General features: G+C 42.0%; 1 protein-coding gene across 7 annotated transcripts in view; it reads right to left on the reverse strand.

The window, feature by feature from the left end:
* Positions 1 to 12,405, reverse strand: part of Pknox1 (PBX/knotted 1 homeobox 1) — a 57,630-nt gene that overhangs the window by 18,786 nt on the left and 26,439 nt on the right. For 6 of the 7 annotated variants that reach the window (XM_027929051.2, XM_071615001.1, XM_027929050.2 and 3 more), the window contains 3 exons: positions 11,279 to 11,406; positions 7,446 to 7,617; positions 5,340 to 5,510 (listed from right to left, as the gene is read on the reverse strand). In XM_027929051.2, the coding sequence (XP_027784852.1) occupies positions 5,340 to 5,510; positions 7,446 to 7,617; positions 11,279 to 11,406 (471 nt within the window). Of the gene's footprint in view, positions 1 to 5,339; positions 5,511 to 7,445; positions 7,618 to 7,982; positions 8,305 to 11,278; positions 11,407 to 12,405 lie in introns of those variants that run through there. The other variant, XM_027929055.3, reaches the window with a different exon arrangement.

Raw genomic sequence — 12,405 nt, forward strand, 5'->3', positions numbered from 1 at the left:
GACCGAGGCTGAGACGTTAGGTAGCAATGTGCTTTCCAAAAGATCACCTTTATCTACATTCCCTAAATTCCCCCAGGAGGGACCAGGAAAACCCTGCTACCTAATCACACACCTTTTTCCTTAGATCTTGCTAAGATAACTGAGTTCTCCACAAACTAAAGCCTCTTGGACAGGACGCACACATCAGATCATACCACGGGCTTAGAGGTGACTGGAAGCAACTGGTAGGTACATTTAAAAGTTAGACACATTAATTTGGTCATAACAGAAGTTAAGCCATCCAAATCAATAACCTAGGGCTGGGGTTGTGGCTCAGTGGTAGAGTGCTTGCCTAGCACGTGCGAGGCCCTGGGTTCAATCCTCAGCACCACATTAAAAAAAAAAAAAAAAGATATTGTATCCACCTAAAAAACTAAAAAATAAATATTAAAAACAAAAACAAGGGCTGGGGTTGTGGCTCAGCGGTAGAGCACTTGTCTAGCACGAGTAAGGCCCTGGGTTCAATCCTCAGCATCACTTAAAAATAAATAAAATAAAGGTATTGTGTCCAACTACAACTAACAAATAAATATTAAAAAAAAAAAAAAATCAATAACCCAAGCTCCCACCAGGCAAGATAGCACACACCTGTAATCCCAGAGGCTCAGGAGGCTGAGGCAGGAGGATCGAGATTTCAAGGCCAGCCTCAGCAACAATGAGGCACTAAGCAACTCAGTGAGATCCTATCTCTAAATAAAACACAAAATAGGGCTGGAGATGTGGCTCAGTGGTGAGTGCTCCTGAGTTCAATCCCTGGCACACCCCCCTGTAAGGATGGCCTTAGGCCTTAACCTGCAGTCTCACCACCTAGTGGAGCCCTCCATTGTGGCCCTCAGGCACAAACAAGTCACTTCTCCTCACCCTGACAAACTCAGAGTGAAGTTTCTGGCATGTTGACCTCTCCCCATAAGGGGGAAAGGCAAAAAAATCAGGGTGGGGACCACCAGACCAGATGCTTTAACCCCAGGGTAAATGACCTCACTGAGAACCGAGCAGCAGCTCATAGGGACTGAAAGGTGGTCAAAAGCCCCCAAATTTAGTATAAATGATGGAGCAGATGAACAGACATTCAGCCAGTCGACACTGATGCACACAAGCCTGAGAGCCTGATAAGGACCTGGACTGACATCCCAACTCTTCCCATCTGCCTGATCCTCGGCATCTTCCTCACCACTCTCAAACTCTACAGCCACATATTGACCCTGTGAGAACACAACTTCTCCCCACAACCCTCTCCTTAACCAGCAGTTGGCTCCATCCCAGGAGAAGCCTGACCTGATCACCGTGGTCTGACTGTGCATCTGCTGGACTCAGAGCCTAAGACTTGAGACTTCTGATCTGACACTGGAGCTTAGCATGCAGAGGGAATGTCTGTCATAAGCTTGTCATGATTAAGTGTGTTTGCAGTGCTTGGAATTAATCCAGAATTGTTTGCTGTGAACTGGTTATGGCTATTGCCATGCCCAGAGTTAAGGATTGTCATTTTCTTGATTAAGAACCTATAGAATGAAATTGTATTGAGTGATTTGAGTGAATAGAGCATTGACAAAGGCAGAAGCACATAGACATTCTTTCTCTCTCCCCTCGACTGCGTAAGTTGCACCTTTTGCCATCGTGACACCCACCTACACCAAAAAAAAAAAAAAAAAAAAAAATCAAAGACATGAAATGCTTGCTTATTAAAAAGAGCAAACAAACCTTTAGTAAGACACAAAAAGAGAGAGGGAGAAGGAGAGAAGGGGGTGGGGGAAAGGGAGGGGAGACCCAGATTCCCAACGATGGGATAGCTACAATCCTGCAGATGCCAGAGGTCAGAAGAAGTGAACACAGCCTCACACCTAAGCCTGGTGCAAGGGAGGCAGACCGGCAGCCCAAAGCTTAGCCACCACAGCTCACCCAGCATGGATGGGACCTTCTGAGCAGCCCTGCACCTATTAAGGAAACTAAACTTGTAATTTAAATCTCCCAGAAAAGAATTCTAGAGGTTTGTGCATTTTCAATAAGGACTTTTATCTATCAAATATCTAAAGAAAAATCCACACCTCTTCTATAATCTCCCAGAAAACAAGAGCCACAAACACTCCCCAATCCATTTTATGAACCCTGTATTTTCCTGACACCAAAGCCAAAGAAACCACAGAAACAAAACTCACACCATAATCCCTTATGAATAGACACAAAAATGCTTTACAAAATACTAGCAAACACAATTGAGGAATATATATAATTATGTGCCACAGCCAATGGAATTTATTCCAAGAATGCAAGACTTGTTCAATATTAGAAAAACCAACCCATGTAATCTCCCAACAAGACCAATAAGGAAAACCACACGACCATACCAACTGATACAGAGAAAGCATCTGACAAAGTTCAACCTAATAAAAACTCTCAGAATGCCAGGCAAGGTGGCACATTCCTGTAATTCCAGCAATTTAGGAGATTGAGGCAGGAGGATCACAAGTTGGAGACATCCTCAGCAACTTACTGAGACCTTAAGAAACTTAGCAAGACCCTGTCTCAAAATAAAAAATAAAAACGGCTGGGAAAGTTGCTCAGTGGTTAAGCACTCCTAGATTCAATCCCCAGTACTGGGGAAAGAAAAAAAAAAAACAAACAGCCAGGCATAGTGGTACACGCCTGAAATCCCAGCAGCTTGGGAGGCTGAGGCAGGAGGATCGTGAGTTCAAAGCCAGCCTCAGTACAGCGAGGCACTAAGGAACTCAGTGAGATCCTGTCTCTAAATAAAATATAAAATAGGACTGGGGATGTGGCTCAGTGGTCGAGTTCCCCTGAATTCCATCCCCCACAAAAGCCAAACAACTCTCAGAGGGGAGTGTCCTCCAACAGGTAAGAGCATCTTTAAATACCTCAACCAATATGAGCAAGGTACCGACTGACAGGTTCCCTAAGGCTGGAGAAAGGCTGGGGAGTCTGCTCTCCATACTCCCAAAGACAGCGCTGGATGGTCCAGTCAATGCAGTGACACAAGAACAGGAAGTAAAAGGCAGGGGGTCAGAAAGGAGGCAAACAGCACTGTCCCCGCTGGTGTGCCACTTGCTCAACAGGTAGAAAATCCAAATAGCCCACAAAAGCAAAGCTCCTAGAACTAATAAATGAGTTCAGCAAGGTCACAGCACATACAATAAACATACAGAAATCAACTGTATTTCTGCAGACCAGCAATAAACACATGGAAACAAAAACTAAAAAAATAATCTATTCACAATCACTCAAAAAATGGTTACACTTAGACGTAACTCCAAAAGCACACACACAAGACCTGTATTTGAAAACTGGTGGGAAAAAACCAACAACAATAGAAGATGTAAAATAAATGGAGAGACATAACCATATGTGTGGGTTGGAGGACTCAACATAGTAAAGCTGTCAATTCTTCCCAAATCAATATACAGATTTGATGAAATTCCTATCAAAATCCCAGTAAGATTTTAAAAAAATGGACCTAGACAAAATCATTCTAAAGTTTATATGAAAAGGCAAAGGAACCAGAACAACTAAAACAATCTTGAGAAGAAACACTGAAGTGGAAGGAAACTATCTACTCAAGTTGGAGATTTATCATATGATATGGCAATCAAAACTATGTAGTAGTTGACACACAGATCAATGGAGCAGAACAGAAAACACAGGAGACAGGCCCCCCAACATGCCCAACTGATGTTTGACACAGGTGCAAAAAGCAATGTAGTGGAAGTAGGAAAGCTTTACAACCAAAGGTCCTGGTGCCGACAAACATCATCGACAAAAAAAACCTCAATTAAATCTCCCACTTTCTGCACAAGCTAACTCCAAACTGATAATGAATTTAAATGTAAAATATAAGACTACAAAACATTCAGAAATAAAAAAACAAAGAAAGACAACATCTTTGGGATCTAAAGGTAGGCAGAGTTCTTAGACTTGATACCCAAAGCACAATCCATACAAGGAAGTACTGAAAAATTAAACTTCATCAAAATTAAAAATGTTTGCTCTACAAAAGACATGTTAAGAGGATGTTAAGAGGACACTTAGCTACAGATTTGGAAAATATATTTGCAAACTCTATATCCAAAAAAGGACTAGTATCTAGAATAGGGCCGGACTCTCAAAACACAGCAGTTTAAAGAAAATCAAATTAGAAAATAGGCAAAAGACACGAACAGACATTTTCACCAAAGCTGATAAACAGGTGGTGGATATACACAGATCAACACCATTAGTCAGCAGGGACACGAAATAAAAACCCCAATGGATTACCACTACACGTCATTAGAGTGGCTGAAATAGAACACTGCTTCATCACAAACAGACCTTCAGAGCACTGTGCCCAATGAACGAGCCAGGCACAAAGGACAAAATACTACATGATTCTACTGATACAAGGTCCCTAGAGGAGTCTAAGTCATGGAGACAAAGTGTGGGCTGGTGGGTGCCAGGGCTAGGAAGGAGAACGAGGGATAGGTTTCCTGAGGACAGAGCTCAGGTGGGAACATGAGGAAGTTCTGGAGGTGGATGGTGCTGAGGGATGCACAACAATGGAATGAACTAAACCACTGTAATGTGCATTTTAAAATGGTTGCAATTAAAAACATGGTTAAGATGATAAAATTTATGTATACGTTATTCAATTTTTAAAAGTGTATTGGGCTGAGCCAGGTGCAGTGGTACATGCCTATAATCCCAGTGGCTCGGGAAGCTGAGACAGGAGGGTTGTGAATTCAAAGCCAGCTTCAGCAAAAGCAAGGTGCTAAGCAACTCAGCGAGACCCTGTCACTAATTCAAAATAGGGCTAGGGATATGACTCAGTGGTCGAGTGCCCCTGAGTTCAATTTCCAGTTATCCCCACCCCCCAAAAAAGAATGTGTTGGGCTAGGGTTGTGGCTCAGTGGTAGAGAGCTTGCCTAGCACATGTGAGGCACTGGGTTCAATCCTCAGTACCACATAAAAACAAAATATAGCAAAAATACAGGCATTGTGTCCATCTATAACTTATAAAAAAAAAAAAATACTGTGTTTTTCCCCAATAAAAAAAAAGGAATGAGTGGTACTCTACTCTCCATAAACATGGGGTGGGGTTGGCGGGAGCCAGAATGCAGACTGAGGACTCACCCATTCCCTACATGAAGTCCAGAAAGATTCTTCTCTGGCTTGAATTTACTCCTAAAATAAGCCAGCTTCAGAGACCTAGAAGGTCCTTCAAGCAAGACAGCCATCGAGACAGCCCCAGCAATTCTGAAAGGGTTGGTGATTTGGGGTTGATGCCAAAGGCATAAAGACCCCCAAAAGGCAGGTACCTGGGATTGCACGGGCGAGTATGGACTTCCAGGCTCTCCACTCAACAGAGTCTCACTGTTCATTTTTGTCTTCAAACAAGCAATGTACCGACTACAGAAATCTTTGCAGAGTTCATTAACTTTTTCCAGCTCAAGAAGATGAATACGCAAGACCTGGATTGCTTTCACCATCTAGAAACAGAGAAAATGAAGACTTACATAAGAAAAAGGTACTAGTATAGTCATCATTATCATACATATTTGGTTCCTAGTTATCAGAAACCTCTTCAGTGACAGCAAGAGAAGTGAAATGACGTCAGAAATCATACAAAGAGGTGACTGCCACAGCACTGCTAACCTGGGCTTTGGCCATCCTGGTGTATAGGGACAAGGGAGCCCTGGACCGGCGCTGGTGAGGCTGTGCTGGCAGTGAAGCTCTGCCTGAAGATGGCTGGGCTGTCTCACAGCCACCAGATCACTCTGTGGCCTAGGAGGTTTCTTACCCTCACTCTATTTCTATAAGTAGGGACAAATCTATACAGGTGGCTTAATTTTTTTTCTTTTTCTTTTTTTGGTACTAGGGATTGAACCCAGGGACACTTTACCACTGAGCCACATCCCCAGCCCTTTTTCTTTCTTATTTTTCAATTTTAAGACAGGGTCTCATAAAGTTGCTTAAGGTCTTGCTAAGTTACCAAGGCTGGGCTTGAACTTGCAATCCTCTTGCCTGAGCCTCCTGAGTCACTGGGGTTACAGACATGTGCCACCACACCCAGCAGCAGTTTTTAATTTTGTTGAAGTTAGACTTATCAACTCCATCTTTTCTGGATCATATTTCTGGGGTCAAGTCTAAGAATGCTTTCCTAGCCCTAAATCCCAAAGATTTCCTCTTGTGACTTTTCCAAGAGTTTTGTAGTTTTATATGAAGTCACTAAGTTTTGAGGGGATCTGCCCCAAAACAATAGATCATTAATGCCAATAATGAATCTGTTTTCATTAGTACTATCTGCCTGTGAATCAACAACTCCAAAGTTCAGTGCTAAGCTAACATAAAATAATTCATACATATTCATGGAACAAAAGAATCAATCAACTAATACCAGTAATTACCAAGCAACAAGCTCTGCGAGTGCTAAAGACAGGGTGGGAAACTGTGTTCCCTGCAGCCAGGGGGGTGTGGAGGATGCCCACTCCCCACTCACTGAGCCAGGCCAGAGAGATGACTGCATCCCAGTCCCAGGAGCAGAGAGAGCTGTGACCCTTACCCATAAGGGCATGGGTCTCCTTTCAGAGTTGAGCAGGCAGGGTCAAAGGTCAAAGCCTGACCACTTACAGAATCTATGAGGTGGTAAAGAGGAAACACACAATGAAAACCTTAGGAAAGCTATGAATGGGCAATTTACCCAGGAAAGAAGCAGTTTTCCAAAGACCCTTCTATGCTCAGAGCCTGACTAAGGTTTGATACAGGTCCTAGAAGGCATCTGTGACCCAGCAATGGTACCCTGATGCCAGATCCATGTCAATCTGAATCTGGGAGGGATGAAAACAAGTAGCATGCTAAGGTGAGAAGGCAAAGGGAGCAAGAGCCTAACAAAGACTGCCAGTACCACCCAAATCCTGTAAGGGATGGCTGGCTGTGGGTGCACCAGGGACATTAGCCACAAGAACTTCTTCACTTCCTCTACAGAGTACGGAAATCCCTGGATTTTGGAGCCCTGGAAACAGGAGGAAGTTGGCATGAGCCTCAAGACTCAAAGTTGTCTTAAGGATATAGTCCAAGTCCTGTATCCATGATTAGGAGTATGCCAAGAATCGAAGTTGGGCACAGACATGTCAGGGAACACCCTAGCTCTGGAGAGCCTTTAGACCTTCAGGAGAGAACAGGCCCCCAGGCATTTAGGACAGAGGCAGGGATTGCTTCACTGGCTTGTTAAAGGAAATGTAACTAGAGGGGAAGACCTGGGGACATTCAAGTTACACACACTGGAAGACAAGCTACCTCACAGTTACACCATTCTCCCCTTTAGCGGAACCACAAGCAGCTTAAAGCTATAATAAGTTAAAAACTTCATGATCTGATTTTAAATTATTAAAAATAAATTTTAAAAAAGCAGTCACTTTACTTACTAAGTTGTCAGTTTCTGGATCTTCACAAAAGAAGGGTTTCCCTTCCTTCTCTTGCTTTCTGACGAAGTTCTCAATGTCCACATCAAAACTGGCAGAAGTTGTGCCTTCTGAGCCCTGTGTGGACTGCTCACATTTTTCAAACAACAAAGCTAATAATGGAAACAGTGGATGCCTAGGGGAGAAAAGAACAAAGAATACAGGTACGTTCTCCATCTCCACAAGAATGCTCGGGCTCTCAGGGTGCACAGCCTCAGAGAGTGACTCTGGGGAGCCTAATCCACACGCCACAGAAGTTGCTATTTAAAGTGTACCATTCAGTGGGGTTTAGTATATTCTAGAGTAGGACAACCATCACCACAATTTTAGAGCATCATCATCCCCAAAAGAAATCTGATGCCCACTAGCAGTCGCTCCATTTCTACAAACCTCAGCCCACCACAAACCTACTTTCTATCTCTATGATTATTCTAGACATTTCACATAAAGGGACTCATGAAGTCTCTGGTATCTGTCACTTAGCATGTTTCAAGGACTTACCAATGTTGTAACAAGTATCGGTCCTTCATTCCTTCACGGCTGAATAGTATCCCATTGTAAGGTGATACCACACTTAGTTTTTCCAGCTGATGGACATCTGGTTGTTTCTTCCTTTTGACTATTATGGATAATGCTGCCATGAACATTCATGTACAGGTTTTTGTGGGAACATACACTGTCATTTCTCTTGGGTATATGCACAGGAGTGAAATTTCTGGGTCAAATGGAACTCTATGTTCAACATTCTGAGGAATTGCCGAAGTTTTCCAAAGCGGCTGCATCCCATACATGACAGCAACGTAAGAGGATTCTAATTTCTCTACCTTCTCATCAACATCTTCTAGTTTCTGTTTTTCTTTTTAATCATAGTCATCCTAATGGGTGCAAAGTGTGTATCTCTGGTATTTATTTTTAATCACATAATAACTGAATAAATACCAGTTAAATAAATAAATAAATACAACCCATTGGAAAAAATTCAGACCACCTGATCAACCGTAGCCCTCTGGGATACGACACTGTGATCCTTCCTTGCTCTCCCCAAAGGTGTTGATATTTTGGTGTGTACCCTTCTTTAGAGTACACTGTACCCTCACCTGGTTCCGGAACTTGCTTTGACCTCTGAAATCTGTCATACAAACAGAAATGATACAAGGGTATATGGTTTGGACAGCTGCCCAGGGCCCCATTAGTTCAATGCCCTGCTAGTGCTAGATTAAAACTCTTAGTTTGGAACAAGGAATGCTGTGGTTTGGATATGAGGTGCCCCCCTAACTCCTATGTTAACGCAGGAATCTACCGAGGTGGAACTATGAGATTATGAGAGATGTAGCCTGATCAGTGCCTTCTGATTTCACTGGGCTAACAGGGTGGTAACTACAGGTAGTTGGGGCATGGCTGGATCACTGCAGGCATACCCTGGAAGGGCACATCTTCCCTGTGGCCTCTTGCCATCTGTCTGTCTGTCTCTCTCTGCTTCCTGGCCACCATGAATAGAGAAAGGCTCCTCCGCTACACCTTCCACCATGATGTTCTGTCTCACCTGGGTCCAGAATAATAGGTTTTCCCACCATGTACTGAACCTCTGAAACTATGAGCCAAAATAAATCTTCCTATCTAAATTGTCCTTGTCAGGTGTTACAATTAGTGACAAAAAGATGACCAACACAAGGAGCCCTGTGTTTTCTTTTTTACTGAGCCTCAAAAATTATGCAGCCAATGTTGCTTAAGAGACTGTCCATGGACTGGGCTGGGAATGTAGCTCAGTGGTGGAGTGCTTGTCTAGTGTGAACAAGGCCCTGGGTTTCATTCCTAGTCCTGCAAAAAAGTAATAATAATAGTAATAATTTTAAAATTAAATTAAAAGAGATACCATCCATGTCAGTGTATGGTAATCTTGTTATTCTTTAAATTATAGATGGTAACCTGTAATATGAAATCTCAACAGGGTGGCCACTCGCCAGTTGGCCATTTAGGTTGTTTGCAGTTGACAGTATCTGCAGTGTAGGAGAGCCTTAAGGTACACTTGCATTCACCTGTTAGGAAGCTGCCTAGAATGGAACTGCACTAACACTGTGAAAGTTACTATTACCATCATTATGTAAGTTATTTACCAAGCATTATGTAAGTTATTTACAAAAGTAAATTCATAAAAACAAAGGAGAATGGTGATCACTAGACTGAAAGCAAAGACAGGGGAAAGATGATTTGTTATTTAATGGGTAGAGTCTCAGATTTGGAAGATGAAAAACTTCTGAAGATCTGTTTCCCAACAATGCAAATATACTTCACACTACCAAACCATACACTTAAAAATTAAGATGATAAATAAACTGTAGGGGCTTAGGACGAAGCTCAGTGGTAGAGCATGTGCTTGGTATGAGTCCAATTCCCAGCACCACACACAAAAAAACAAATGAATTGTATGTTATGTATTTGGTTTCTTTTTTAACTACAATCTTAAAAAGTCAAGTCAGTAATTAACCATAAAAAGAAGTTATTCAAGGGCCAACTAACTTCCAAAAAGGAGTATCCTAATTACCTGCTCACTAGGGGTGACAAGGCATCATCAGCGCCCCAGACCTGCTGTCACCACTGGCTACTCAGCTTTTCATTTGTAAACCCAAGAGCCAAAAGACAAATCTCACTGTTGGGCTGTTTTCACATTCATCATCTGCTGACCCCTTTATGAATCTGCCTACTTTGTCATTTTTACTTTCGGTTGTTTGTCTTTTTCTTATTTATTATGCCATCTTTGTTCACATACAGGGTTTGATTTGTGGTGATTAAATTTATTAGTCTTTTTTGCTGTGTCTTCTGAGTTTGTGTTTATTTAAGAAGGTATCCTGGACTGAAGGTTACTCCATACCTTTCTACGTTTTCTCCAAACTTCTTATTTACTTCTTTCTTTCTTTTTTGAATACTAAGGATTGAACTCAGGAATGCTCTACCACTGAGGTACATCCCCATCCCTAGACCTTTTTATTTTTTGAGACAGGGTCTTGCTAAGTTGCTGAGGCTGGACTCAACCCTGTGATCCTCCACACCTGGCTGTTACATAATTTTATTCAGCCCAGCCCCTACCCCCAGATGACTGATCTGGTCATCATCACCAGTGTTATATCCATATAAAAGCAAATGAAATCATACAGTATGTGACCTTCTGACGCTTCATTCACTCAGCACACTGCAGCTAGACTGACTTAGCTGTTCAATACCCATATCCCTTCCTTCCAGTTGCAATAACATTCCATGGTATGGATATATCATTGTGTGTCTATCAGTTCATCAGCCAAGAAACTCCTAGGCTGTTTATAGTTTCTGACAATTGTGAATAAAGACTCTTATTTACATCAGCATAGAGTTGAACAGCTATTTGTACACCTATGTTTAGCAACTGGGGATGTGCTCAGTGGTACAGTGCTTGCCTGGCATGTAAGGCTCTAGGTTCCATCCCAAGCACCATAAAAGAACAAAAATCTCCCCAAATAACAGTCAAACTACAGGTGCAACCCAGATATCCACTGACAGATAAACAACATATGGTATATACAGACTACCAAAAATCATCTGGGCTTGAAGATTTCTTTTTGCAAGATTACCCCAAATGATTTATAGTACAAAATGTTCTCTTTTAAGAAATGACATCTTAAACTCAAAAGATTTCACTCCTGATGCAGTGATAGCATCAGGATGGAGCCCCCCACTTTGCCCAGCTACCACTTCTGGTGTTCCACCTCACAGGTTTGTGTTCTCTCAGTCCTCTGGAAACCTACCCCTCCACGCCCAGGTGCTACCTGTAAATGGCCTGCTTGTCTGCGTCCATTGGGGTCTGCGACTCTACAGGAGGAGGGCTCACTCCTTCTGCATCGGGTTCAGAGCAGTTTGGATCTTGCTCCGTTTTTAATTCTGTTACCACTTGCATCTATAAAAGGAGAATTTTGTTATCAAACACAAAACACACTGCTACCAAGTATTCTATTGTCAAACAGGAATGCTTTCAGACTGGTAAATTATACATAAAGAATACCATCAAGAAAACTCCTTTTAATTTAAAGTGCTTTAAAAGTGAATAACATAAAAAGCCAAATTTCCAAAGTGCCTAAGAACTGAGATTTTCTAAATCTGTGAAAAGCTTAGGATTTAAAAAAATCATAATGACCATGTACAATTGAAGTAATTGTACATATGCAACCTTACTCTTCTGTAACTTCTTACTATATATATCTCCATATTTAGTAAAATAATGAGAGGGATAAACAAATAGTACAAGTTCTTATCTTCTCACAAGAATGACTCAGACTCAATATGCTACATATTTGTGAAAGGACTAAATTTTCTCATGTCCACCCTATCCCTCAGGAATATATAAGCTATGAAAATTTAACCCAAGCTCTGGGTATAGCTCCGTGGTAGAGCACATGCTTGATCCCTGAGCACGTACGTATGTACGTACACATACACACGCACACACACACACACACGCACGCACACATACGATGCAAATTTATAAAATGTCATGCATTTAGAAAGTAAAGACCAGCCATGCTTACTGAAAGCTTAGAGACATAGATTGCTTTAGACAAGCCATGTGTTTGTCACTTGTGTAAAATATAGTTAAATCCTCAAAGAATTCCACGTTACAAAAAAACAAAATTGCTGCAGTAAACTTTGGACTACCCAACCTAGCTTCTTCAGGACCAGGGGTCTGAGAAATTCTGAGGAGCCTGCCAGGCTTCTGCCCCTCCAAGGTGGCCAGGCATGCCCACCCCCTTGGAATTCCCTTTGGCCCTTTGCTCTCTTCTCTCAGTCCAGAAAGGTGCTCTAGGATGTCCATTCTGCTGCCTTTAAGATAAGTTTACATCTTGAGAATGTATTTTTCTCTCTTAAAAAAAAAAAAAAAAAAGCAACTAAAGTACAATCA

This window comes from Marmota flaviventris, chromosome 8 (assembly GCF_047511675.1).
Source record: "Marmota flaviventris isolate mMarFla1 chromosome 8, mMarFla1.hap1, whole genome shotgun sequence".
NCBI lineage: Eukaryota > Metazoa > Chordata > Mammalia > Rodentia > Sciuridae > Marmota > Marmota flaviventris.